We start from the raw sequence: 26,933 nt of genomic DNA on the forward strand, positions 1-26,933 counted from the left end.
GCTGGAAAAGTACACCAAAATCAAATACATATTTCATAGGTCTAAGTTCTCACCTGCTCACTCACTCACTTTTCATAACCACTTAGTCTTACAGCCCAGGATGGGACCCCACCCCACTGTAGGGCATGTACACACACCCAGAGACCATTCACTCCCACACTCCCACCTACGGATTCAGGGTCACTAGTTCACTTGTTCACCTCATGCCTGTGGACAGTGGGAGGAAGGCGGACAACCTGGAGGGAACCTGTCCCAGTTTTATTCTGCAATGTAAAAAAAAGAGTTTCTTTTATTTGTTTACGTTACCTTAATAAAATGCAGGACAGTGGCAACGGAGAATTTATACTTCACTACCGAAAGTCATTAGCAAGATGTTAAACGCACATTTATGAAATGTGAAAGCATTTTATTGCAGCAATTACAAATTACTAATTTATTTATGTCAAATGTGTCTGCTTTAATAATCTCATGCATAATTGGTGGTAGAAGCCTAGTGGGTAACACACTCCCCTATGAACCAGAAGACCCAGGTTCAAACCCCACTTACTATCATTGTGTCCCTGAGCAAGACACTTAACCCTAAGTTGCTCCGGGGGGACTGTCCCTGTAACTACTGATTGTAAGTCGCTCTGGATAAGGGCGTCTGATAAATGCTGTAAATGTCTCCAGGGGGACCGTCCCTGTAACTTCTGATTGTGAGTCCAAATCACACGCAGTATGCTCATGCATTCTTACTAAAGCTGCATATTTCGCCTTGTGAACTTCCCTCCCGGTTGTTGATACATAACCGAGTCATGTGAGATGTGGCCGCGGCCCCGCCCCCGTTTCGGCGATTCTCGACTCTGATTGGCTTTACGATGAACGCCGCGTATTCGGATTGGCCGTCCGCACGATAACACACGAGGGCACTTCCTGTTTCCCAGCACGGAAAGGCAGCGACCGTGAGAGGGGGGAAAGTTGACTTTATATTATTATTTTTATTATATTATATAATATTTTTTTTATCGTGCCAGCATTGTTTTATTGTCGCCATTATTTCCGGCGAAGTCGGTCGTCATGAGCCGCTGCCTGCTGACGCTCGCCCTGCTCGGGACGTTCTCCGCGCTCTGCCCCGCCGAGCGCGACACTTTGTCGCATCTCAGACCGCGGACCGCGGACCAGGCGCAGGCGCGGGCGGTGGTGGAGCTGCTTAAACGCCTCCTCGGGAACCGCGCCCGGGAGTTCGTCGTGTCCGTCAACCGGACGCTCTCCAACGACAGCCGGGACGTGTGCGAGCTGCGCTCCGCCAAGAACGACAAGATCGTGGCCGCGGGCAGCACGGGGGTCGCCGTGGCCAGCGGCATCTACAACTACCTGAAGTACTTCTGCAACTGCCACGTGTCGTGGTCTGGCAGCCAGCTGTCCGTCCCGCGGCCACTGCCCACGCTGACCGGCGTCCTGCGCATCAGCACGCAGCACAGGTATCATCTGACGAGGGTGAGGGGGACTAGCACTCTGTGCTGATTGGTCAGAAAGTGACGGATCACGTGACTCCCTCCAGTCTTATAATGATGATAATAATAATAATAATAATAATAAATTTCAGGCATCACTATGCATCCATGTAGCAAAATATATAAATGTGTTATGACTTTCTGGCTCTTTTCCTGACACCCTAAGCATGAGAACCTTCCTTTATGGAATGCTCCGGTAATGATTACGTAGATGAAAATCCAGATTAAAAGCGCCTACTGGCCTAGTTACGTTTTGTTTGTCATTTCGCACTTCCTCAAACTGTGTGAACCTGGTCCGCTTCCAAGGCTTTGGCTGTCAGTCCTAGCATTATGCAGATTGTTTGGACGTGGAACGGTGCGTTGACCTCGGTATTTTGTGAAGGTCGAGGGTTGCGTGAAAAATGAAAAAAAAAAAATGCCGCATTGTTGTCTGTTCCCTCTTGCATGTGGCTGGGACTTTTTTTGACCCTGCCCCCCTCATTAGGGGCTTTGGCCTGTCTGCGCTGTGCGATGCACCCATTGTAGTGGGCCGTGTCAAGAACTACTACCACCCGCTGTTGCGTACCAGGCATGGCGTGCTCACAAGATGTTGTTGGGCTCTAGCGATTTCGCTAAATTTCATTAAAAAAAACGAGATTCTATTCTGGTTTTGTGGTGCAGCATTCACAGGGCTGACCTCCTGTGCCCCCAGGTTCCGATACTACCAGAACGTGTGCACCCAGAGTTACTCGACCGTGTGGTGGGACTGGCCGCGGTGGCAGAGGGAGATTGACTGGATGGCGCTCAATGGCGTCAACCTTCCGCTGGCCTTTAATGGACAAGAAGCGTTGTGGCAAGAGGTGGGGTGTCCATAAGCATTAAAATTCCTGCATCATGTTTTACTTGTCATCGTCATGCACGTCTCTTCTCACGCTCCTCCGCTGTGGCCCAGGTGTATTTCTCCCTGGGTCTGAACCAGACAGAGGTGGATGAGTTCTTCACCGGACCAGCGTTCCTCGCCTGGAACCGTATGGGAAACTTGTTCCAGTGGGGCGGTCCACTCCCCCAGTCCTGGCACGTAAAGCAGCTCCATCTGCAGGTACTTTTTAGCATGCATAGCAGTAATTTCATACTTCTCAACCTGTAACGTGTAATCTCTGTTAACTTTTTCAAGTTCAAAATCCTGGATCAGATGAGAGCACTGGGAATGATTCCGGTCTTACCTGCCTTTTCAGGGATCGTGCCTCAAGGAATTACCAGGTAACCTCTTCCTATTTTGATTCAGGGCTTTCACACTTTTTAGTTAAAATTGTACATGCCGTATAATATTTTACTTAAAACTATTTGACTATTTAATTCAGAATTAGTTCTTAGTGTACTATGGGGGGTACTGTCTGGTGAATATTTTACCAGCCTTAGTATAAAGGCGTCTAAACTGTAAAGATTATGGCAGTTCATGGTTTGTGATTTAATCTAAAGAACTGATTCACAAAACCCCCAGGCCGACATGTATTATTTACAATTCCTCTTAACATTACGAATAACTAAAGTACACTCAGGCACACAGTTTGAGAGCTGCACGAAATCCACTGTTATCAGTGGGAATAAGGAACAAATTTGAATGATTCCTGCTGTTTACATCCTAGATTTCAGGCACAGTTACAAAATGCACATCAAGCCCTGCAGGAACAGGACTGTTTTGTTCCGTTTTCATATCTGAATAACATACACAGCGACCCTAATCAAACCATGTGTTTGTCACTTAGTTATGCCCAATTACCCCCTTACCCACCACCCCAGTAAACCCCCTGCTAAACACACAATGGTAACACACTGATAGTAAGTAGAATGTGCCAGTGCCATTTTTAAAAAAATATATTCCTCCCATTCATCAAGGCTTTTTCCTAAAGCAAACGTGACCAGACTGAGACCGTGGAGTAAATTTAACTGCACCTATTCCTGCGCCTACGTCCTGGACCCACAGGACCCGCTTTTCCAACGGATCGGGGGTCTTTTCCTGTCCCAACTTGTGGAGCAGTTCGGGACGGACCACATCTATGGAGCCGACACCTTTAATGAGATGACGCCAGCATCCTCTGACCCCGCCTACCTGTCCGCTGTGAGCCGCAGCATCTTTGCTACCATGACCTCAGGTAACCTGTTAAAAGATTATGAACCATGAACCAGAAGACCCGGGTTCAAATCCCACTTACTACCATTGTGTCCCGGAGCAGGACACTTAACCCTAAGGTGCTCCGGGGGGGAAAACTGTCCCTGTAACTACTCATGTAAGTCACTCTGGATAAGGGCGCCCGAAGCAATTTGTGCTATTTTTAGTCTCAGCCAAGGACAAAGTATGCTGCTCTATCAGTAAATAGTTTCCCCATTCCCCATTAGCCACTCCATGTTACTCAAGCCTCCGTATGTGTGACGTCGTAGCGAGCGTGCCTGATTATAATTGCCCCAGTTTCATACCCCAGGGCTGACCTGCTGCTTGTTTCTGGGGTACAATTAGCTTCAGTGGCCTCTCTTCTGGTCCGTATGCTGTGCTGGTCTCTGATCCTAATCTGCATTGTGATTATTCTGTCCCTCGACCTCTCTTTTGTCTGCAGTGGACATGCAAGCCGTCTGGCTGATGCAGGGCTGGCTGTTCATTTCGGACCCAGACTTCTGGAAGCCGGCCCAGGTCAAGGCGCTGCTGCACGGCGTCCCGCTCGGCAGGATGATCGTGCTGGACCTTTTCGCAGAGACCGCGCCAGCGTTCGCCTTCACTCAGTCCTTCTACGGCCAGCCCTTCATCTGGTGCATGCTGCACAACTTCGGCGGGAACAGCGGCATGTTCGGCACGGTGGAGCAGATCAACTTGGGCCCGTTCGAGGCGCTGCGGTTCCCCAACTCCTCCCTGGTGGGCCTAGGCATGAGCCCGGAAGGCATTGAGCAGAACCCCGTTGTCTACGAGCTGATGAGTGAGCTCGCATGGCGCAAAGAGCCCGTCAACCTTGCCAAGTGGGTGTCGCTGTACGCCGTCCGCCGCTACGGCAGCACGGACGAGAGCCTCGGGGCGGCATGGCGGCTGCTGTTCCGCAGCGTGTACAACTGCACGCTGCCGGGATACAAGAACCACAACCGGAGCCCGCTGGTCCACCGGCCATCCATGCGCTTGGTGACCGACCTGTGGTACGATCGTAGGGACCTGTACGAGGCGTGGCGGTTACTGTTTGAGGCAGCGCAATCCCTCGTTGCCATAGATACCTTCCGGTACGACCTGGTGGACGTCACGCGCCAGGCTCTACAGCTCCTCACCACCGAGTACTATCTGGAGATCCGCAGCGCCTTTCGGGATCAGAAGCTTCCGGACCTCTTAACAGCAGGCGGCGTCCTCGTCTACGACCTGCTGCCTGAGCTTGACCGCCTGCTATCCAGCGATGCTAACTTCCTGCTGGGGGTGTGGCTTGAGAAGGCACACGCCATGGGACTGGACGAGAAGGAGGCTCAGCTGTACGACCTGAACGCCAGGAACCAGGTCACTCTGTGGGGTCCCCAGGGCAACATCATGGATTACGCCAGCAAGGAGTGGGGGGGTCTCGTGGAGGACTACTACTCGCAGAGGTGGAGTCTCTTCATCAACACCCTGGTGGAGTGCCTGGACCGGGGCAGGCCCTTCAAGCAGGACGCCTTCAACCAGGACGTGTTTCAGGTGGAAAAGGGCTTCATGTATAACGAGAGGAAGTACCCCTCGAAGCCCTATGGAGACACGTACGAGATCGCCAGGAGGATATTCCTGAAGTACTACCCCCAGGCTCTCAAGAGGTTAAAGTGAGGTGAACCTTGCTGCTTTGATCAAGCAGCATAATTACAAGACAATTTCCAAGCAATTTAAGCAACTTTTAATGGAGCCTCTTACGATTCTAGGTTTGACTTTCACACCACCGTCTTCTGACTCCGTTTGATCCACCCACGCGGACTACATGTAAATATGGCTGATCTTGCAGCAAGATGAGAACGACAGCGGAATGAAGCTAGACTGTTGTGACCGTGGCATGTTCGATGATTTGCACTAATGAAAGGCACAGATGATTCTCTGGTGTTACTGAGGCAAAAATGCTGTTGTCACAAACTGTTCAGTTGATGATTTTCTGTTCGGTCCAAAGAACATATGATTCTATCCTAACCATTTTCTTCTTCTCCTATGGAATCATGCCGGAAGACTTGTCATTGAGTTCAGCTTCACATCTCCATGTCCATATGTCCATAAACACATGTCCATAAACCTCCCTGCAGTATGTTGCTTTATATGAGATTGATAGGCCAGTTTTTCCTTATTTTGGAGCGGTTAGCTGTTTAGCCACCTGACACACTATTGATGTTTGTATGGTTTCATTGAGATTTCTATGTTGCTGTTTTTGGAACTATGCACCGTGAAGTCAACACCAGTATGTAATATTGTATGGATAACTTGTAGAGGACAGTCTAGCTGATTGATTACACTATTACTCTAATGTCCTGAATAGAAGAACATAAGCAGGGCAAGGCTAGGAGTTGAGACTCAGAATTCTATTGCTATTTTATATCTCTTTTTGACTGCATTGTAAGATACAATTGTCCCTTTAATCATGCAGTCACAATAATGTTGAGCCAAGTACACAGGGGAAAAGCTTTCACTGCCAAGTACAGAGAATGTAGATTTTTCCCAGAATGTGGTCAGTCACAACCTGATCTTGTAGTCTATCAGGTTGAAACCTCAGGGTGGGTACAAGGACTGTTTAGGCCGTGACTGTAAGCATGAGACATTCCTTACCCTTGGTTCCCCCCTATCCTTATCCTAAGGCACTCCAATACAATGTTTTAATTTGAACCTTTTGTGCAGTCAGCCTGCAATGTACATTACTAGGTTATAAATGAACGCCTGATCGTAATTGACCAGATCTGGAACCCCTGCCTTACTTTAACATCGCTGCTCATTGCTCTAAACAAAACAAAAACTCACAGTGTAGATAGACACAGGGATAGACAGAAGGCCTAATCATAAGTGCCCTACTACTCTCCTACTATAATGATATCTTAAGGGGGGGTCAATGACTACGTTATTCAGGTGCCATAAAGTAATAATATGATTTTCATTTTCTTCTTAAGTGAAAGTGAAGTGATTGTTATTATGAAACATTGCAGTACACCACACAGTGCACACAACGAAGTGTATCCTCTGCATTTAACCCATCAACCTTAGTGAGCAGTGGGCAGCCCCTATTTGATTGCCAGTCCTGCACCCACATGGGTGTCTATATGTACAAGGAAATGCATACTTGCTCTTTTCTTCATTAGTTGTCTCTAACCAATATGTATTAATATGATAGATATTCCAAGTGCCAGAGTTTACAGTCTTTGAATGTGAATAGAAATCAATGAGATGTTATTTTTATATTTTGACAAATAAAGTGTCAATTTTGATTTTTATGTCTATATGCAGTAATGCAGTTTGTTCTGAAATGTATTTGATTTACGCAAATTAGTATAAGACAAACAGACGTCGGGCTATGGTTTAAAGTAGAGATGCACTACATATCCCAGAATGCCCGCTATCCCGCCCTAAGTTTTAGTCCAATGGCAGTCCGAGACTTCATCACGTGATTCGCCGGTAGGTCAAATGGACACGAGGGTACACCATCAACAATAGCAACATTGTGTATGTTGCGATCAACATAGCGGAGAATTATGTAGGAACCGGGAGTCGCGAGGCTCCGCAAATCTGTCCAAATAACGCTGCGTTGTGCGCGACACTCAGGTAAAGTTTACACGTTTTCTTCCCGCTTTTATATTCGAGAAAAGTCTGCGCTATTTGCTAGCTAAGTGCCATCCGTACTGCTCAGTTGGACTTCCAGAGGGTAGCTAGTTAACTGTTAACAGTTAAGCTTGGTTGTCTTGTTATACGAGTGCAAGGTTTCAAAACCACACGGAGCGACTGTTTGTTAGCAACACCTGGAGGAACTCTGTGCATGGATGTTCTGCATGTATTTATAATCAGAAAGGAGTCATGACCTGTGGCCTGTATTACAGCACATCTGTGCACTTGGCAGTAAAGTAAACCAACCAGTTTACTAAAAAGTCATAGACTGCACAGGCATGGCGGATGGTGTGGATTATTATTATTATCAAGTTACCATCAACAGTGGTAGTTTTGTTGGAAACAGTTAATTTGTTGTATTGTAGGGCTATAACGTGGATGTATGCTTGATAATAATTGTGTGTTGTGTTTGGTAGATGTTAACCAGGTGGGTAATTTTCTTTGCAGCCATGTCAATGTTCAGCACAGGGATCCTGGTCCTCACCTCCCCCCTGCACACTCTCCCCTTCCGGCTCATTCCCGTACTGAGCACCGCCGCGCAGGTGGTGGAGCGGACTCTCTATGTGCACCTCCACCCGGGCCTCAACCTGGGCACCTCTGGACAGGCTCGGCCAGTCTACATCCCCCCGGTGGGGGACATGTTCAAGCTCATTTCTCGTCTTTACAGCAATGCAGCCGATGTCTGTGGGCATCTGGACGTCAGGGTGCTGCTGACCAACGTGCGTGCCCAGCCCAGTGTGACCGACCTGGGGTCAGGTGGAGCGGTGAACCCCTTTCCCTCCCCGCAGATCCTGTCACACTGTCCCGAAGTCGTGCTGACGGACTTCCCCCTGCAGGACGCCGGCCAGTCGTCTCTGGTGTCCCAGTGTTTGCAGAAGTACGCTGGACACTGCTACGTCTGCACGCCGGGGCTCAGGTCCGTACTGCTTCATCCACAGCTGCAGGAGCTGGAGAACAGTCAGCCTAAAGATGACGAGGAGAAAAGCGAAGAGCAGGGGGAGAACAGAAGCAAGGGGCAGTTGGAGTCTGTTAAGACGTATAGTGATGTAGTTGTCGGGGGAACTTTTGACCGTCTCCATGGTGCCCATAAGACCCTGCTGAACATCTCATGCCTGCTGGCCAACAGACGCTTCCTTATCGGCGTCTGTGACAAAGAGCTGCTCAAAAGTAAGTGCTGGCAATCATGGGAAAAGAAGCACAAACAACATGGTCGGTATTGCAGGGAATTCCTTCTCTCACTTGTATACGTCGCGTGTGTGACTGGGCTGCAGATAACAGTGAGCTGAGAGAATTATGTAAAATAATTTTTTTAGACGCACTAGACACTTTATTTATTTTATATGTGTATTTTTGGGGCAGTGGTGGCCTAGCAGTTAAGGAAGTGGCCCTGTAATCAGAAGGTTGCCGTTTCAAATCCCAATCCGCTGAGGGGCCACTGAGCAAAGCACCGTCCCCACACACTGCTCCCCGGGTGCCTGTCATGGCTGCCCACTGCTCACTAAGGGTGATGGGTTAAATGCATAGGACGCATTTCACTGTGTGCACCGTGTGCTGTGCTGCTGTGTATCACAATGACAATCACTTCACTTCTTCACTCCTTCTTTAGAGACTGTCCAGACTACAACCCATCATGAAGAATACTTATGTCCCACTGTAGCACAGACAATTCTGCCATCCCACCGCAATCAGATCCTATAACCGTTCTCTCCGGCACTACCCTCATAATTATGGGCTACTTTTTCACATGTGCAATATATTTAGATTTTGATATTTACCTATATATTTATCATAATATAATCATTTCTAGGTATTTTTTTTCAATATAATTTTACTTGTAGTTTAAATTGTAGTTTTGTTAAATTGTAGTTTTGTTAGTTTTGTGCACTTTCACATTTCATGCTTTTAGTATTTGACATAACCTATATGAAGTTTTTTTTTTAAAACAAGGTATTTTAGAGGTAACAGCGACTATCTATTTTATTACAATTAAATTCAGAGTGCTTTAATAGAGTAATCTTCAGTGCTATTCTTGGTCCCTTTATTGCTCTTATCTGTGTTTTGGGTGTTTGTGCAGTCGTCAGCAATTTCCTGCAGGATAAATCAAGTTTTCTGCTTCTGCCTTTTGGTACAGTTACTGAGACTTCTTTATTGTAAAATAATTGTAATATTAATTTCCTCCTGTTTTCACTGTCCTCCCCTCTTCTTTTAGAGAAAGCGCTAAAGGAGCTAATCGAGCCATACGACCGGCGTGTTAAGAAGCTCCAGGAGTTCCTGCAGGACGTTAAGCCCTCGCTGCAGTACGAGATCGTTCCCCTCAATGACCCGTTTGGCCCCTCAGTGTCTGACCCCCAGCTGCAGTGCATTGTGGTCAGCGAGGAGACCATGAAGGGGGGTGAGGCTGTGAACAGGAAGCGCATGGAAAATGTTCGTAAGATTTAATTTGTTTTAAAGTTGATAATTAGTAGGTGGGTGGACATAACTATAGCATTTTTTTTAAAACCAGTTATTGAAAAATATTAATAATGGACCAGCATATCAAAGATTGGACCAACATGTCAAAGTTTAAGATAAAATTGTCTTTTTCAGCGATATTCATATCATGTCCATTCTACAGTATTTCGATCATCACAGAATCAACACCACTGTGATTATTGTAATATCAACACATTGATTTTCAATAATTTTGGGGTATCCTCTGCATTATTTATTGTGACGATTTTCACTTTGGCCACAAGGGGTGATAAAGCTTTAGCGTGAAAGTGAAGTGAAGTGATTGTCACATATGATACACAGCAGCACAGCACACGTGCACACAGTGAAATTTGTCCTCTGCATTTAACCCATCACCCTGAGTGAGCAGTGGGCAGCCATGACAGGTGCCCGGGGAGCAGTGTGTGGGGACGGTGCTTTGCTCAGTGGCACCTCAGTGGCACCTCGGCAGGTCGGGATTCGAACCGGCAACCTTCTGATTACGGGGCCGCTTCCTTATTCGCTAGGCCACCACCGCCCCTAGGCCGCCACCGCTATGACGACTGTGAAGAACGGCGCTATTTGGTTTGTTGCAGGGTCTGCCACAGCTGGTGTTGCATTGCATCCAGCTGATAAAGGACGCCCACCACACTGAGATTGAGGAGGAGAAGATCAGCTCGTCCAGCCTCCGCTCCCGACTGCTGGGCACCCTGCTGGCCACGCCTCAGGTGGGTGCACCTCTGACTTTTGTGGTTTTGTGAAAACCAACAGAACACTTGTCTCTTGATCAAAGACACCTTCCGTGTGAAGGTGTCCGCTTCTAGGCAGCGCTACTCATACACATTTGTCCCATTTGTCCATTTCACAGTCCCAGTCTGACATGCCTCCTCTTCCATACATCATCGGCCTGACCGGCGGCAGCGGCAGCGGGAAGAGTTCCATCGCCCGCAGGCTGGAGGCTCTGGGTGCCATCCGCATCGACAGCGACCAGCTGGGCCACGAGACGTACCTGCCCGGGACCAGAGCCTACCTTCGGGTGGTGCAGGAGTTCGGGATGGGTGAGCACGACTCCACCCACATTTTATGCTGTTTCTAGATTGCGGTTGCCTTGCTAATCTATGATATATAGTGTTTGAAGGTATTGTCTGATAGTGTTTTTTTTTTTTTATACCATGAAAAATAATGAAATATAATTGTATGTGTGTGCATTTTTTTTTTAATTAAATACTAGACATTCTCAACGAGGATAAGACCATAAACAGACGTGCACTGGGCAGGAAGGTCTTTGGGGACAAGGTACTGCCATATCAAAGCTTACTGCAGAGACAGTGTAGAGGGCTCCTCTGAGTATGAATGTTTTTATGTGTGTGTGTGTTTCAGGAGAGGTTGAAAGCCTTGACTGACATCGTTTGGCCTGAAATTGCTTTGCTGGTTAATAAAAGGATCCAGCAGGCCAGAGAAGAAGGTACAGTACAGGTGAAGGCCAGATGTTTGCGCCCAACCCTCACATTAAAAAACCATTTCAGCAATTCTAGAATTTCAGCAATTTCTGAGTGAATTGTTTACTCTAAAATGCTCTCGGCCGCTCACCTTGTCTCGTCCAGGAAAGCGGGTATGTGTGGTAGATGCAGCAGTTCTGTTGGAAGCTGGGTGGGAGACACTGGTCCATGAGGTGTGGGTGGCTCTGATCCCCGAGGAGGAGGTGAGGTTTACCGCAAATCCCGCAGACCACGATGCACACAGCTCTCGGCGGCATTTACGTCTTGCTCGTCCTCGCTGTCTCTCTCTGTCTCAGGCAGTGAGGCGTATAGTGGAGCGTGACGGCGTGAGCGCGGACGACGCCCAGAAGAGGCTGCAGTCTCAGTGGCCCGGCCACAAGCAGGTGCAGCATGCCAACGTAGTTCTGTGCACGCTGTGGGAGCCGAACGTCACGCAGAGACAGGTGAGTTTCAGCTAATGCAGGGAAGCCAACGTGAGCTCCTCTATATACACACACACACACACATTTACAGCATTTATCAGACGCCCTTATCCAGAGCTACTTACAATCAGTATTTACAGGGACAGTCCCCCCTGGAGCAACTTAGGGTTAAGTGTCTTGCTCAGGGACACAATGGTAGTAAGCGGGATTTGAACCCGGGTCTTCTGGTTCATAGGCGAGTGTGTTACCCACTAGGCTACTACCACCCCACACACACATACACACAGCATATAGCGTAAAAAAAAAAAAAAGCGAGGGAAACTTTTGAAACATGGAACAAGTGCCGGCCAATGAAATCCATTCATGCACTTTTACTGAATGCTGATGTGTCATCCTGCCAGTCGTGTTTATTGTGAGAAGCAGTGATTGGTTGCTGTTCTTGTGCTCCCTGTACGGAAGGGCCGCCCACCATCAAGCACTAATAACAACATGTACGCCTGAATGTGCCGTAACTGAGCGTTGGTTTATTTTGCTGTGTTTAAACATGAATCACTATGATTTAACACGTTAAATTTTACAGCTTTTAAAAAAAAAAAATTAATAAAAATGTATGTGATGTGTTTAATCCTACAGGTGCAGCGAGCCTGGAGCCTCCTGCAGCAGCGCATCAACCAGCGACTGAAGGAGTGTGACCCCGCCTTCTGAACGAAGTGGGCATTGCCCACAGATACACTACATTCTTCATTTTTTTTCGTTGGATGAACAGGCACAGATTACATGTGGGGGAAAATTGGATCATCAGTAACACGCCTTGAAAAAGCAGAAAGAATGGCCAGTCTGTCCTGAGGATATAGTTTTCATATCCAGACTGACTCAGAAGCAAGCTATGGATTATGGACAATAATTTGCTTAGTCTGAGGCTTTAATCATTGGTGTCAGTGTCTGTTAATTTTTTAAATATTGATTAATTATTAGTATAAATCCCATTTGTAACATCCAGATGGCTAGAAAGTTAATTTACTCTTGAATTTTGTTGTCAGTCAGGGTGGAGGGCTTCAGAATTGTGTAGGATAATTGCATATTTGATATTTATATCTGTCTGTGCATGTGCAGGAGTGTTCATCGCTGCCTGCATCCGACTCTTTAACCACAGCCACCAGAGACCCCTGGTCCAGCTGCTGAACCTGTGGAAAGCTCTTTTAAGCTAGTTTTACTCCAAATAAGGCTGTACAGGCTCCACATAGGGCATTTTTAATCAATCAGGTGGTTTGCCACGTACGATAACTGAATGTGAAACGTTCCCTCGGCACAAAGCCGTGCATGCTTGGGATGGAGGGGAAGGCACAGTTGAACCTTCATGCAGTTTATTTGTCGCTGGAGCACCCCACTCAAGCATTACGTTCTTCTAAACTCTTACGTGATCAAAGTTAAGCAAGTTAAGCATGGAATGTTCTGGAAGATGGCGCCTGATGAATTTAAAATCAGGGCGCTCTGGCATAAAGTGTTTGATGCTCCTGTCTGGAAGTAACCTGCAGATGACTCAATGATGTCTTCCAGTGCTTGGTCATGCTGAACTGGTCATGTGACGCCTTTGTGTAATGTGCCTACAGAAGTGAGGAAGCTGTAAATTAATGTTTCTTTTCCCTCATAGTTCTCGGTTCTGTTTATTTAATGCGTTGCTGAAACGAGGGGCGAATGGCCAGAGAAGGAAGCTCACAACCTTAAATCACTTCATAGTGTTAGTTTCAATGTTTCTGAATGACGTCAAAATGCACAGGAGACCAACCTGTATATATATACTATACTTTAAAAAAAAGAAAATATTTCAGTTATGCCGCAAGTGGATTTTGTTTACTTTGAGATTTTAGGGGGAAAAAATAGAAATAAAATGCTTTACAATCTACATTTTGACTATACACATTTATTTCTTAGAAATTGTGGCAGAAAACACGTTTATTTTACTTTACTTTACTTGGCAGACACTTTTTCCATAGATTGAGTTAAAAAACTAAAAGCCCTGATAAGGCCTAAATTGTCAAAAATAGAACATGCTAGGAAATTGTTAAGTGCTAGACAATTTTTTTTTTTCATTTTTTGTGAGTGTGTGTGCATTAGTTAGTTAGTGTTAGACTCGTTTGAAATACTTTTTAAACAAGTGGGTTTTCAAAGGTTTCTTAAATTTTATTTAATGCTTTATAATAAAATCACATTTACACATTGCTCGTTATGTATAAGATTATAAAAAAAATGTTTAAAAACTAATACAGAGTAGTATTTACAAATTTCGTAATAAACCCCAGAAGTGTCCTGTAATTTTGGAACATTAGAAAATAATCCGCAAGGCACGCTGGGCACCGTGACTTTGGCGCCCCCTAGGGGGCATGTGCTTATATGACCTGTAAGTTATACCAGTAGGTGAACATTAACAACCATTGCAGATATAAGAGAACACCCCACCATGTGGCTGAACATGGAAACATTAAGACAAAAGACAAATCATCAGGGGGCATATAGAAAAAAATAGTGAGGACCATGTGCAAAGATTGTCTTTAAAACACTGTTAAAGTTCAACACCAGTGCGAGGTGTGACCATGTTAACCACTTTTTGGCGTCCAGAAATGTTCCCCTCAGAAACTATATATTTGTACACTAAAGATCACTGAAATGTTTCTCTGGGGGTCACAGTCTGAGGTCTGTGTGTTTTGTTCTAAAGTTCCACGCTGAGTCTGGCTGAGCACCGTGCCACCCCCATGCTGTTTGAGGCACAGCACGTGTACATCCCAGAATCCTCAGGGCGGAGATCTGAAATGATGAGCGTACACGTGCCGTCTTCTTCGTACTCAACCTGAAGGCGCTCCATCTCCTCCACTGGTTCTTCATCCTGCAGCCAAACCACGTCCGGGTCAGGGTAGCCTGTGCACGTGGCAGAATCATTGACAGTGGGATTAACTCTTCTTTATAATTAATTCTGTTATTTGGGATTCTTCAGGCTAAATGGTAGTGGACGTTGGGCATTTGGATGTACCGTAGATGGTGCAGAAGAAGCGGACCGTGCTGCCTCTGGGCTGGCTGAGGTCTTTGAGTGTTTGCTGGAAGCGTGGCTCTGTCCTCAGGCTCTGCTCCAGGGTCTGCAGGGCCTGCTCGGCCTTGGGGCCTAACCTCTTATCTGCACAGAACAATTGCAAGGTAAACGTCGGGAGCGATGATTTAGCAACCGATGGAATGCAAATCTCACTTTAAATGAGTATTCTGATATAAAAAGGCACTCTCGTTCTCAAATGTTCTTCTACTATTAATTATCACAAGCATTCATTTTTGGTGAAAAGTTGATGGTGGACCCTACCATCTCCAGGACTGGAAGGGGAATCTGGTCCATCAGATTTACTGGAGAGGTGAGTCATCCTCTTCAGCGCCAGAACAGCCTTTCCAGCTTTCTGGAAAAGTACATGTTCATGTTAATCTTGATGCACGTTTACAGGTCATTTCTATAAGATGGTACAATTGGCTCCACAGTACCGTCCATTTGCGTTTGGCAAGGAATCGCCTCATCTTCTCCTTGTTGAGCGATTTAGTGGTCCGTGGGTCCACTGAGGCAAAAGACACCATCCAGGGATGAGCCAGAGCCCGTTCACAGGTCAGCCTGGCTCTACAGTGTGAGGGAAAGTTTTTTTTTTTTTTTTTTTTTTTACTTTCGACTTGTGGAAGTCATGTGAAGTCTCCCCAAAAGGCATGATGGCAGACAGACAAACCTCTTGTCCCTCTGCAGCAGGGAGCGGATGAAGACTTTAGCACCTTCAGTGATGTCTCTAAAGCTCTCTGGGTCGAACTCGCATTGGGCCTCAGTCACCAGAGCCAACGTTTCAGCATCACTGCTGCCCTGGAATGGAGACTCCCCACTCAATCTGGTGGAAACGGAGACATGTTGTATAAATTCAGGCCATCCAGCAGATCGCTGATGGACCCACCCACTAATAAAATTTGATGTTTTTGCACCAAATGTTTTAATGTGTAGCACAATGATATTTGGTTTTGTTTGGCTAAGCCAAACCTAAGAGTATTGAGATGACATGCATGGACATTTCCACCGAAGGGCTTACAGAATGTAGCAGATAACGCCGATGCTCCACATGTCCGCCGCGAGACCCACCGGCTCGTAGCTGATGACCTCCGGTGCAACGAACTCGGGGGTCCCATGCATCACCATGAGTGCCTTCCCTGGTTCTGCACACAACCGTTCCCCCATTAGCAGCAGCAGCATCATCATCATCATCTCCGCAGTCAACACTTGCACACACTCCTATATGTGCGTCAGATGTGTGACTTTCACATGTCGCATTGTGGTTCATGAAGATGCAGAGGGCAGAGAGTATTTATGTTTTCTCTTGTTGCTCCAGTGGCCATATAACTGGGTTTGCCCGTTTTACTGTTGTGGGTTAGAGGACGAAGCGTTCTGTGCCGGTCACTTCCCATCTTACTGCCCTGCAGGAAGGGTGTGACCAAGCAACTGCTGTTGATAAACCACACAGAATACCGTGTCTAGTGAGCGAACACCAGCTTTGGATCTTAAAGGGTCAAAATAACTCGGCTACTTTGTTTTGGGGGAAGGAGCAGCCAAAATTTAGATCATCTACGTACAACTGTCATTGAAGGGCCCGAAATGTAAATATCTGGTTTCCTCTTGTTCTGAACCGTGTAGAATCAGATGCTATCGGAATAGTTGCATGGCTTACAGCCTCAGGGCGAAAGGTCCTCATTGGATGCAGTTATGGTTGAGAGGGGGAGTTAGCACATTTAAAAAAATTCTGATAAATCGTGCTGAAAGAGGGTGGCGTGTCAGTGTCTCCGTGGAGCAATCCAACAAAACGTCTAAGGAATAATTTGAAGGCTGTTGAGCAGCAACAGAACATCATTTTTAGTAGTCCAGAGATGAACGGAGCAGAGGTTGACTATGCTGGGTGCCAATGATAAAAGACCACAGACCCTCCAAGGTTGGTCTTCTGTCCAAATTCTGTCCAAAGCGGTTTAGTATAACGACCATGATTAAAATAAAATTACCCAGTTTGCAGGCCAGCCCGAAGTCAATAATCTTGACGAGTGTTCCCTTTCTGTTGACGCACACAATGTTCTCAGGCTTGAGGTCCAGGTGGACAATGTTCTTCTTGTGGATGTACTGGATTCCCTCCAGGATCTGGCGCATGTAGCACACGCTGGTCGGTTCCGTGTACTCAAATCCGTCATCCATGATGCGCTCAAACAACTCCCGTCCACCAATGCTGCAGAACGGGGCACACACAGCCACGCCTATTACTGACTGACCAGGGCTGCCCAGTCGTTTATTCTGCTCTCTTCAGATACAGATACTCACTACTCCAAGATCATGACGACTTCCAAGCGACTGTCATAGGCCCCCAGGAACTGGACCAGTTTGGGGTGGTGCAGCTCCTTCATCAACTCGATCTCTTTCCGCGCCGCTGCTCTCTCCTTCATCCCACGGCCACGGAAGAACTTTCCGGCGCTCACTTGTCCGCTCTTTTTGTGTTTGAGCCGGAACACCTGTCCAAACTTCCCCCTGAGATTCAAAGTCCAGGTGCATCAATATCGTCCTCATGCACTTTTATTTAACCTTCAAACACAGTGTTTATTGCAGCAAATCCTGCGATTCCTCCGAACTGACACTCACACTCCCAGCCTCTCCAGGATGTCGTAGTGGTCCTTCACCGAGTTTGCGGTGTTGGTGAACACGTCCACATACGCCTCCTCCTGCACATCGTCTTTAGTCGGGATACAAACAAGGTTTCATTTTGTAGCACATTAACCACCCAGTTCACTGACAAAGTCAATTCAATTGTAATAAAAAACAGAAATGGTTTTAATTATTTTATCTGTAGTAAAATAAAGAGATATAGTAGAATTTAAAAGAATGTCTAATATTGTTATAGTTCTGGCATACATTACCATTCAAAAGTTTAGAGTCATGAAGAAATATGATTTATATAGAAAAAACTGGTTTGTCATAAAATGACATTAAATTGACCAAACACAATGCCCAGACATTATTAATCCTGAAAAAGACTCTGGTGAAAGGAAAGAAGTATTAAAATTAGCCTTCATCAGTCTTGTTGAGTATATGGTGCAACATTATTTAGAACATTGTCATCCTCATTTATAACTTCAACTGAAACTCATTTCATGTTTTTGTTTTTTTTTAATGGACTTAGTTGCATAATGAACAATCAATGCAGAAGCATCCTTAATCCTTGCTTATATGACAATTTGCAAACTACCTTCGTTATCCACTGTAATGGAATCGGACTCCTTGCTTGGATCGCTGATCCCCACCGGGTTTACGGCCCGCACGCGGAAGCGGTACTCGCCCTGGGGGTCCAGCTCCAAGGGTACCCGGTAGGAGGTGTTCTTGCACTGGCTGGTCAGTTCATTCCAGTCCCCCTGCTCCTTGGCATCAACCCTCCTATACTCCACCACGTAGCCTGTAATGGCAGAGCCGCCGTCATAGCCTGGCCCCGACCAGGACAGCTCCACGGAGCTGGAGCTGAGCTGGGACACAAATGGACAGGAGGCAGGGGGGTGTGGTCGGTCTGGAAATAAAAAATGCATAGTTATTTTTTAAAATGCTATAAATTTTTTAAAGCACATTAGACTTTCAATAGATATGTCGACTCACCGACAACATTAAGTCTGATTGAATGCTGTGCCGAACCGCTGCGGTTCCTCACAACAATGGTGTAATTCCCCGCATCTTCAGGGCGAACGTCAGAGATGAGGAGGCTGCTGCTCTTCTCGTCACTCGTGATGGAGGAGCGATCCTCACTCAGCATCACCTTCACAAAGGAGGGGAATTCAACCAGGCTTGTCAGATATTGAGCAAAGATCAAAAGAAGGTCAGACTCCTCTTCTAAAACACTATCACTGAACTTGACTTCATACCACAATATGGAGAAAAATTTATCTGTTTCAGATTAGGGTCACTTGGGACACTTGTGCATAAATAATCATCGGCTCCACACCTGCTGTTTGTTGTGGATCCAGCAGGAGGCGACAGGTTCAGAGGAAGTAAAGGCACAGCTAAGTACAGCAGTCTCCCCGACCTGGACCTCCAGCTTCTCCGGTGGCTCCACAAACTTCACAGCAAGACCTGGTAGAAGACAGAAGCCTGCAGGTTTAGGAGAGAAGAACCCAGTGCTGCAGATTCCAACGCTTTTCTTCTGCATGAATGATACCAGAGCTTAATATTTCAGCAGCTTCTGTGTGTTTGCATCGGTGTTCTTCACAAATGCCCCAGATGAACTGGTTCTTCCGTGCCTGAAGAAGTCATTTCATTATCAATGCAGTTCTGTTTGCTTTGGTTATTCAAAAGCATTCTAGCTTGAGATAGAATTTCATTCTCAATAACTGCAACTAATAATACATTTTCTATACAGCTAACATCTCCTGACTCATTAAGACTGACGTAATTCAGCAATTTCAACCCCAGGTGTCTGAAAGTTGAGTCGTGGCAACTGGACTTTCTTTCTTTAATGTAGAGACGTTTCATTCTGCATCCACAGAACTTTTTCAATCTGAGGGAAGTTAGGGTGGTAGGAGCCTAGTGGGTAACACACTCGCCTATGAACCAGAAGACCCAGTTTCAAATCCCACTTACTACCATTGTGTCCCTGAGCAAGACACTTAAACCTAAGTTGCTCCAGGGGGGGACTGTCCCTGTAACTACTGGTTGTACGTCGCTCTGGATAAGAGCATCTGGTAAATGCTATAAATGTAAATGGAAGGTTTATTTATCTTCCAGGTTTATTTATCCTGCAGGTTGGTTTCACCTCACTCCTGCCTTGAATACGTCCATTAAAGTGAAACAAAAATCGGGGGGTTGGGGGGTGGATGTGACAGCCCCGCCCTGGCAGCTCCTCCTGCCCCCATTAACCTGGTGGACGTGTGAATTGTGCCTGATTTTTCCTGGGGAGTGATGAAAGGGCAGCAAAATAGGTTGGAGATAAGTTGTGTTAAACAACTTTGTGGGTACAAGCCAAAGTTGTCAAGCCAAAGATTGACAAAGTTCTGTGGATGCAGAATGAAACGTCTCTACATTAAAGAAAGTAAGTCCAGATGCCATGAGTCAACTTTCAGACAAATTCACCTGGATGGCTGAGAATCTTCACAGTCAACCCCAGGTGAATTTTTATTTTGCCTAAGAGGTTATTTGCCAGATTTCTGAAAAGCATCTTGAGATTTCCCCTGATTTGATTGTGTGGGAGGCCTGTTGGTCTGCTCTGTCCTGGCTTGTCTAAGTGCACTCTGAGTGATGACATTACTCTTGGTTGCATGTTCCACGTCAGCTGTCCCCTGCACATGTTGCAACAATCAACTTCAGGCAAGACCCACATGTCATTGGGTGAAATAAACCAGTTTATTCTTAGAAAACGAAAGGAGAGGAGAAGTTCAAAAAGCAAAAACCTCAGAGCTGCCAATGATACAACACAACTTCCCATCAGAAAAAGTTCAATTCAACAGACTTGTCCTGGTAAACAGGAGCAACTGGGATCTTATCATAACATTCCATCAGTACAGCCGCAGCATCAAAAACCAACAAGGGGTGATGGTCTGGTGTTACTCAGAGAGACAGAAAAAAATCCCTCACCTGTGCTTGAATTGGCTCGCCTCTTCAGACTGACCACTGAAACGAAACACAGGTGACAGGTGACAGGTAAGCTTAACACCACTTGGCGCCCTGTGACATGACCATGTGACAGCCTCATGTTTAGGCCTGGAGGTGTAATTACTCTTCTAGCCTCACACTGGATCCGTTCCAAGCAGGAAATTCTACAGTTTTCGAACAACTTGTAAGACTTTTGCAACAGGGAAAGTACATCAATGCGAATTGTCACTGTGAAATACCGGTTTTTAAAGAGGGAGTAATGACAGGAAAATTGAGATGTGGATGGCACCTTTGCTCCCCTGTTCCAGGCTCTTCTGTGAAGGCACGGTCATTGGACTGGCGGGGCTGTTTTTCAGATTTTTCCCCAGAGCGTCGGTTTCCACCACATCTTTTGGGGCCGCTGGGACAGGCTCTTATTTAAAAAATCAAATAAAAGAAGAAGAAAAAAAAACATGGGACCCATTTAAATATTTACAGAGAATATTTCACCTGGAAAGTTCAAGAACAGGCCACCCCGGGATAACGATACATGATTTAATTTCAAGCGAAAGCATTAAATCCATGAAACGCTCTGAAATGGACAAGGTGATAAAAGAAAGTCAATATGTAAACATGCTATGGGAACTCTGATAGGAGCCCAGGAACCTTCTCCAAGCTGTCAATCCATTCCAAAGTACAGCTGCTGGAGGCAGGTGGACTCTGTGTCCCTATAAAGCCCCTCTGTGGCAACGTTAGAAGCAAACTGCCAACACAATCGAGGGTTAAAAGGAGCGGAAGGATTTCGTGCCTTGTCTGCTTTGACCGGTTTCATGAGGAACTACCAAACAAAGAGGTGCAAATGCTCACACTGCATCACAATTCCTCTCAGAGGTTTGGTGATTCTGAACAAAACCACAGCAAGGCATTGACCATGGCTACTGAACACCAGGTCTGGGTTTCTGTTTTGCCTACATGCTGCACGTCTCCTGGAGCTCTTTTCATCTTCCTGGTGGTGTTTGTCTCTGGGGCTCTTGACAACCATCTCCGAACACCATTATGCAGCCACTCTAAAGCATGTTTACGTCATGGTCTGAACCCCAAGCCAACAGCTAAAGCCGAACCATCAGGGCCAAAGTCCCTACCTGGTACGAGGTGTTGCTGCCCGTGAGTCCCGTTCTCGGCCAGCCATGCTGAGCGGGGTTTAAGGGTCATCCTGAACGTCGAGACGTAGATTTTCCTCTGAGTGCCGTTGTGTAAAGCCATCTTCAGAGTTTGAGAGAAAAAAAACTTAAAAATCTCAAAATGAGGGCGCAGATCCTAAAAAATCATGACGACAGAATGATGCTCTCTGCTCTAAAAATCCCGTCTTCTCTTTATCTTGGTGTGTCTCACTCTAGCTCTGTGCTGTGGACAGGGTTCCTCTCCCCCCGCGTGCTGCTGTCTCTGCTGCTACAGGAAATGGCTGCAGCTCTATCAGCTCTGATCAGCACAGCCGCCCCCTTCCTCAACACAGCACAGTCTGAACACAAGAGTGAAGAAACCAGCGAGGGCCACACTGGAGTGGGCGTGGTGACCCCAGAGCTCACCTGTCACAGCCAGGTAATCAGACCGGCCACGCCCACCTCAGTGAAGAGTGGGCTGAGTGACAGCTGCTCTGGAGGAAAAGCTGCGTGGTTTCCCAGGAATATAAAGTACTCCTTCTGAGTCGCCGCCGGACCGCCTGTCACAGTCATGCTCACACACGCCTGCGGCGTTGGTGCGTCGATCGCATGTTCCTCCTGCCGTGGAGAATCACTTCCTCTTCACACATCAGGGGTGAAGAAATGTCGATAGTAGGATGACGGACCGGGATGAGCCCTCATCCCTGCCGAGGAAAATAATTTTTGGGTTTAAGGACAGCATCGCTTGTCCTCCACATTCTGCCATAGAGTGAAAACTAGTGCCAATTATTTGTTTTTGTTTCCAAAACTTCCAGGGTGCAAAAAGTTCTAAAACTTCACGTTTGGAATCCACAGATTATTCCTAGTTGCCGGATATGATTGGGAGACAGAAAAACAGACAGATAGATAGAGAAACAAAATAAAACGCTCCCATGTATGACCTCATTGGTTTATTTTCAAAAATAATAAAACATTGATCAAAATTTAAACACTTTTTTTCTGGCCGATCTATTAAATTTACATTTACATTTACAGCATTTTTCAGACGCCCTTATCCAGAGCGACTTACAATCAGTTACAGGGACAGTCTCCCTGGAGCAACTTAGGGTTAAGTGTCTTGCTCAGGGACACAATGGTAGTAAGTGGGATTTGAACCCGGGTCTTCTGGTTCATAGGCGAGTGTGTTACCCACGAGTGTGTTACCCACTAGGCTACTACCACCCGACTATTAGTTTGAGAAAAATTCAGAATTCAGAACATACTGGATATTTCACAAAACCTTTGGCCTGAGACTCGGGAACACACACCCAGGAAAAGCATTTCTTCTGCGTTTCTCTCATAAGTCATGAAAGGGCCGCTCAGGGTTCGGAGGGGAGTGGGCTGGTAATTACCCTCTTTCCCCCCCCCGTTGTTTTGTTGAGCTCGGGGGGCGGCATATGCGCAATGCGCTTATCTGCAAAGGAATGCACAGACAGATGCTGTGATACGATTCCATTTTAAAGTGATGAAACGGTGTGAAGCATGACACACATAACAGAACTCAATGTGCCTTTCAGTGCACAGAGGACAGAGAATTCTGCAGGCATCCGAGAAAGACAGACGTTCAAGCACAGACATCTCTCCGATGGATTAGGGCTGAGCAGAAAACCCCCAGGGCAGAGAAACTTGAAGGACCAGCAGTTTTTAAAACAGCTCAGACAAAAGAGGGAAAATTGGAGAGGGAGTGTGTGATATCACGTTGGCTACAGAAAGTTTTTTCATAGATTAGCTGTAGGGTTTTAAAAGAACCTTCGGTATGTGCCGAGCATACTGTGCTTGTTTGCTAAGTATTAGGACAAAGGCGTCCTCGGGGTTCACATTTACCTTTGGATTTTTGGACACAAGAAATCAAGCACGACTTACAATAGTTACAGTAGTGACGGGGACAGTCCCCCTGGAGTCTTGCTCAGGGACACAAGGGTAATAAGTGGGGTTTGAATTTGTGACTTTGTGGTCTTCCGGATCATATGCGGGTGTTGAATCCACTAGACTGGCACCTCCCTAAACAGATAAATCAAGAAAGAAACAGAATTCTTAATAATCCAGAATGACGCGTACACAAGAACTGTCATTCATCTGGCTCCTACTTTTCAAAATTGTTTAAAACGTTCATGTTCTGAGTGACAGAAATAACAGTTTCTTTTTACTATTCCATAAAGTTTGTGCATCCTGGGATGTACATCTTTGACCTAACACCGATGAACAAGCCCCCATGTTTTGCTCGAAGCGCGGCGCTGTTGTGACACGCTGCCCTCCTGTTGCAAAACCTGTGACCGTGACAGGCTGTGACTGTCCTGCTGTCACCCGTATGAGTCTGTTGGTGTTAGACGTGCTGCCTTTGTGTCATTGGGGGGGTGAAGGTCCCACTTCAGATCCCTCGTCCATCTGGACCACAAGAGTCTCAGAACGTAGAGGTATGAGTCCCAAATTGTACTTACCGCCCAATAAAGTGGAAATATCCTGGGAAAGTCTGATCGTCTTAGGGGATCATTGCAATTGCAGTGTTAGTATGTGTGTTTTATGTGATTAGCATTCGTTGAGCAATTGTAATAATAAGAATAAACTGTAAATTTATGAAAAAGTTGCGACTTGTCATGTTTCCAAGAAGACGTGTAAATGAAAAGCAGAAGTTAAAGAAATGTACCTTCCACAATGCACCCACTCTACCAGACTGGAAGACTGAAACATCTCCGTCTCCTGCCTTCTGTTTGCATTCTTCTGTCCGCCGCTCGTTTCTCTTTCATCTTTACATTTGCCGCTCGCTGAACTTCCCATGCTTTAGTCCCTCAGGAGGGGGAAATGGGGCTCTTCCCACACTACTCAACACCAGTGACGCTGTGGCACATTTGAGAAGAAGGATAGTTTTGTGCATTCATAAATACATACAAACATATATTTTTATTTTGTCTTCCTAGCAAAGTTCTTTCAGAAAATGTTCCAGACCTCAACTTGACATCCAGTTAAATGCAGTTTCCTAATAACATTACAAATTGAGTTCCAGTTCTCACATTTTTCAGAATAATAGCGAGTTGAATAGAGAAAAGTGTGGCTGATGGTTTTAGAGACAAGCTTGACGAGTCAGAATTCATATGGCACTGAAATCTACATCATCTGACATTTCTCAATGATGACGATGGCAAACTGAAACCTTCCTCAAGCTCAAATGCATCGTGTCCTCCAATCTTTTGCAGGATGTTTCTTTCATTTCTCACTCTTTGACTGTGCAATACAAAAAATACAAATGTCATTGTGACAAATGACATGTTTCTCATATTAATCCCAAGGTTTAACGGCTCGTATGGCTTCCTTTGCAGCAACACTGACATTGAACTGGTTTTCAATCCCCAAGTGTTGCAATTACAAAAACAATTCATTTGTGCCACCATGTCGCCCCCTGTAGGATAAACAGCACATTTAAAAACAGACAAGGGATGCCATCTGTTGGCGGGTGCTCATTAACTCTGTGTGCGAGTTTCCCTACATTCCAGTCTTCCAAATTGCACTTCTGCGGCAGTGGGATGCTGAAAGAACTGCAGTAAACAGGACTGGACAAGGAGAAGGAAGCACCGGTCATTTCTAGCTGTGGACAAAACATCACCACCATGAATGCACGTGTGTGTGTGTGTGTGTATGTGTGTGTTTGTGTGTGGAAGCAGGGTGTAACTGAATGAGAAACTAGTGTGGGTGTAGAATAAAAGGCATTTAGTATTTCTATATTTATTTAACGAAAACTGTTAAATATCACTGCATAAATGATGCAAACCTTTGGTTTTTGTGATATATGTGTCACATATGGAAGCGTCATACAGTTATGAAGAATCGCCTAGATAAAAAACACTGGTATATTGATGTATCTGTTGTGCAGATATCTGCTTTTCAGTTATTAAAAAAAATCCGCCAAATAGTTTGCATTATGTAAGATGAAATGCTTGAGTTCATATAGGATATTGAAGATATTTTAATCTGTGGACAAAGGGATTAGACATGGTACAGGAAAGAGCCCTATTCCATTAATGAGAGGCGTGGTTATCTTTGGTGATTGTAAAGGATGCACGGCCCACAAACTGCCTCATACATGGAAAATGTTACAGATGAATAGAATCAAATCAAATCACCACTGTACTTCTGCAGATGTTAATTACAGGGGGTTTATGTTCCGTGGTAGAACTAAAGAAGTATTAAAATGTAATAAGAAAACATAGTGAATTGCAAATCAGCTACAAAATTGTGTTTTATGACAGTGTTCCAGAATGCCATTATTTTCCATTTCCATGCTTTAAATTCAACAACTTTGGCCAGTTGGTGAAAAAAGTTCATATTATCTCACACTGAGCGTCCCCACACACTGCTCCCCGGGCGCCTGTCATGGCTGCCCACTTCTCATCAAGGGTGATGGTGAAAAGCAGAGGACACATTTCGTTGTGTCTCCATGTGCTGTGCTGCAGTGTTTCACAATGACAATCAGTTTACTAGACAAAGAACGTGTAACTCTGTATTAATGTATAATTAAAGAGGAAGGTTTGTGGCTGATGTGTAGCTGGACACAGCTCGATGTAATGTTTTAAAAAGCCTTTAAAAGCACTTCACTCTATGTGCAAAGCAGTGCGTAAAACGCTGTTCACACAGCCTCGGATGCCTGTGTTAAAGGTCAAAGAGAGAAAGAGAGGGGGAGAGAGGAATGCGTGCTGAAACTGAGTGAAAACAGGTTGAGAGAGTGAGAGAGGAAAGTAAGTGTAGGTTGCCGAACTCAGAAACTGGAGCAGGAAGCCCTCTAAAAAGCAATGACGCAAATATGATCTAATCCAGATTATGCTCTGTCCCCAATCCCTTAAAAAATGATTTTTTTTTTTAATGAAAACTATTGTAGAGGTGCTTATGTCTATAATGCATAATGCGACTTGACAACTACTGTAAACAGTGTGGTATGTCTGTTTAGAAACATGCAGATTATTGCTGGAGTGAGAATAGGTGAAATAGAGCTAATATTGAGACAATGTGATGGAATCGGCAAGAACATTTTCCTTTTTTGCTATGAATGTGATGATAGTAGAAAATTGGAGACACGCTGTATACAGGAGCTAATGATTGATCCAGGAATGACCCTTATGGAATGACCTTTGGAGCTCTGCCCTGAGGGCTTCAGCAGCCACTTGTGCCAGAACTAAACACCAGTGCTCAGGGGGGAATTCTTCCCTTTGTCCAAATTCCCTTGGAAAACAGAGATTTCTGAAATGTGATATACATTATTTTAATTGTTGCTATTGCATTTATTGCTGTTGGCTGTAAGAGTGTTTTAAGAACGATTTTTTATTTAGTTAAAGAAAAAACTAAGGACATTTACATTCACGGCATTTATCAGATGGCCTCATCCAGAGCAATTTAC

General features: G+C 45.6%; 3 protein-coding genes across 4 annotated transcripts; 2 read left to right on the top strand and 1 right to left on the bottom strand.

The window, feature by feature from the left end:
• The first annotated feature begins 867 nt into the window (after positions 1 to 867).
• On the top strand, positions 868 to 6,926 carry naglu (N-acetylglucosaminidase, alpha). Its single transcript, XM_028989433.1, has 6 exons — positions 868 to 1,460; positions 2,185 to 2,332; positions 2,425 to 2,571; positions 2,647 to 2,732; positions 3,369 to 3,625; positions 4,085 to 6,926. Exons 1-6 carry the CDS (start codon positions 1,057 to 1,059, stop codon positions 5,290 to 5,292), a joined length of 2,250 nt encoding a protein of 749 aa, XP_028845266.1. The 5' UTR covers positions 868 to 1,056; the 3' UTR covers positions 5,293 to 6,926.
• Positions 6,927 to 7,117: 191 nt separating this feature from the next.
• On the top strand, positions 7,118 to 13,786 carry coasy (CoA synthase). Its single transcript, XM_028989647.1, has 10 exons — positions 7,118 to 7,254; positions 7,762 to 8,481; positions 9,524 to 9,738; positions 10,380 to 10,511; positions 10,652 to 10,841; positions 11,015 to 11,079; positions 11,164 to 11,248; positions 11,388 to 11,485; positions 11,579 to 11,725; positions 12,338 to 13,786. The coding sequence occupies exons 2-10, from the start codon at positions 7,764 to 7,766 to the stop codon at positions 12,407 to 12,409; spliced, it is 1,722 nt and encodes a 573-aa protein (XP_028845480.1). The 5' UTR covers positions 7,118 to 7,254; positions 7,762 to 7,763; the 3' UTR covers positions 12,410 to 13,786.
• Positions 13,787 to 13,860: 74 nt separating this feature from the next.
• On the bottom strand, positions 13,861 to 22,062 carry mylk5 (myosin, light chain kinase 5). Of its 2 annotated transcripts, XM_028989412.1 has the most exons (16): positions 21,938 to 22,062; positions 21,494 to 21,614; positions 20,662 to 20,784; positions 20,355 to 20,390; positions 18,730 to 18,857; positions 18,387 to 18,543; positions 17,989 to 18,300; positions 17,385 to 17,475; positions 17,070 to 17,273; positions 16,760 to 16,977; positions 15,802 to 15,925; positions 15,454 to 15,606; positions 15,221 to 15,350; positions 15,048 to 15,138; positions 14,730 to 14,870; positions 13,861 to 14,617 (listed from the first exon to the last, which is right to left on the bottom strand). In XM_028989412.1, the coding sequence occupies exons 2-16, from the start codon at positions 21,612 to 21,614 to the stop codon at positions 14,412 to 14,414; spliced, it is 2,235 nt and encodes a 744-aa protein (XP_028845245.1). In that variant the 5' UTR covers positions 21,938 to 22,062; the 3' UTR covers positions 13,861 to 14,411. The 2 variants fall into 2 exon arrangements, with proteins under 2 accessions (XP_028845245.1, XP_028845244.1); XM_028989411.1 differs by lacking the exon at positions 21,938 to 22,062 and having other exon boundaries at positions 21,494 to 21,920.
• Between the last annotated feature and the right edge of the window lie 4,871 nt (positions 22,063 to 26,933).

Source organism: Denticeps clupeoides, chromosome 8 (genome assembly GCF_900700375.1).
Source record: "Denticeps clupeoides chromosome 8, fDenClu1.1, whole genome shotgun sequence".
Taxonomy (NCBI): Eukaryota; Metazoa; Chordata; class Actinopteri; order Clupeiformes; family Denticipitidae; genus Denticeps; species Denticeps clupeoides.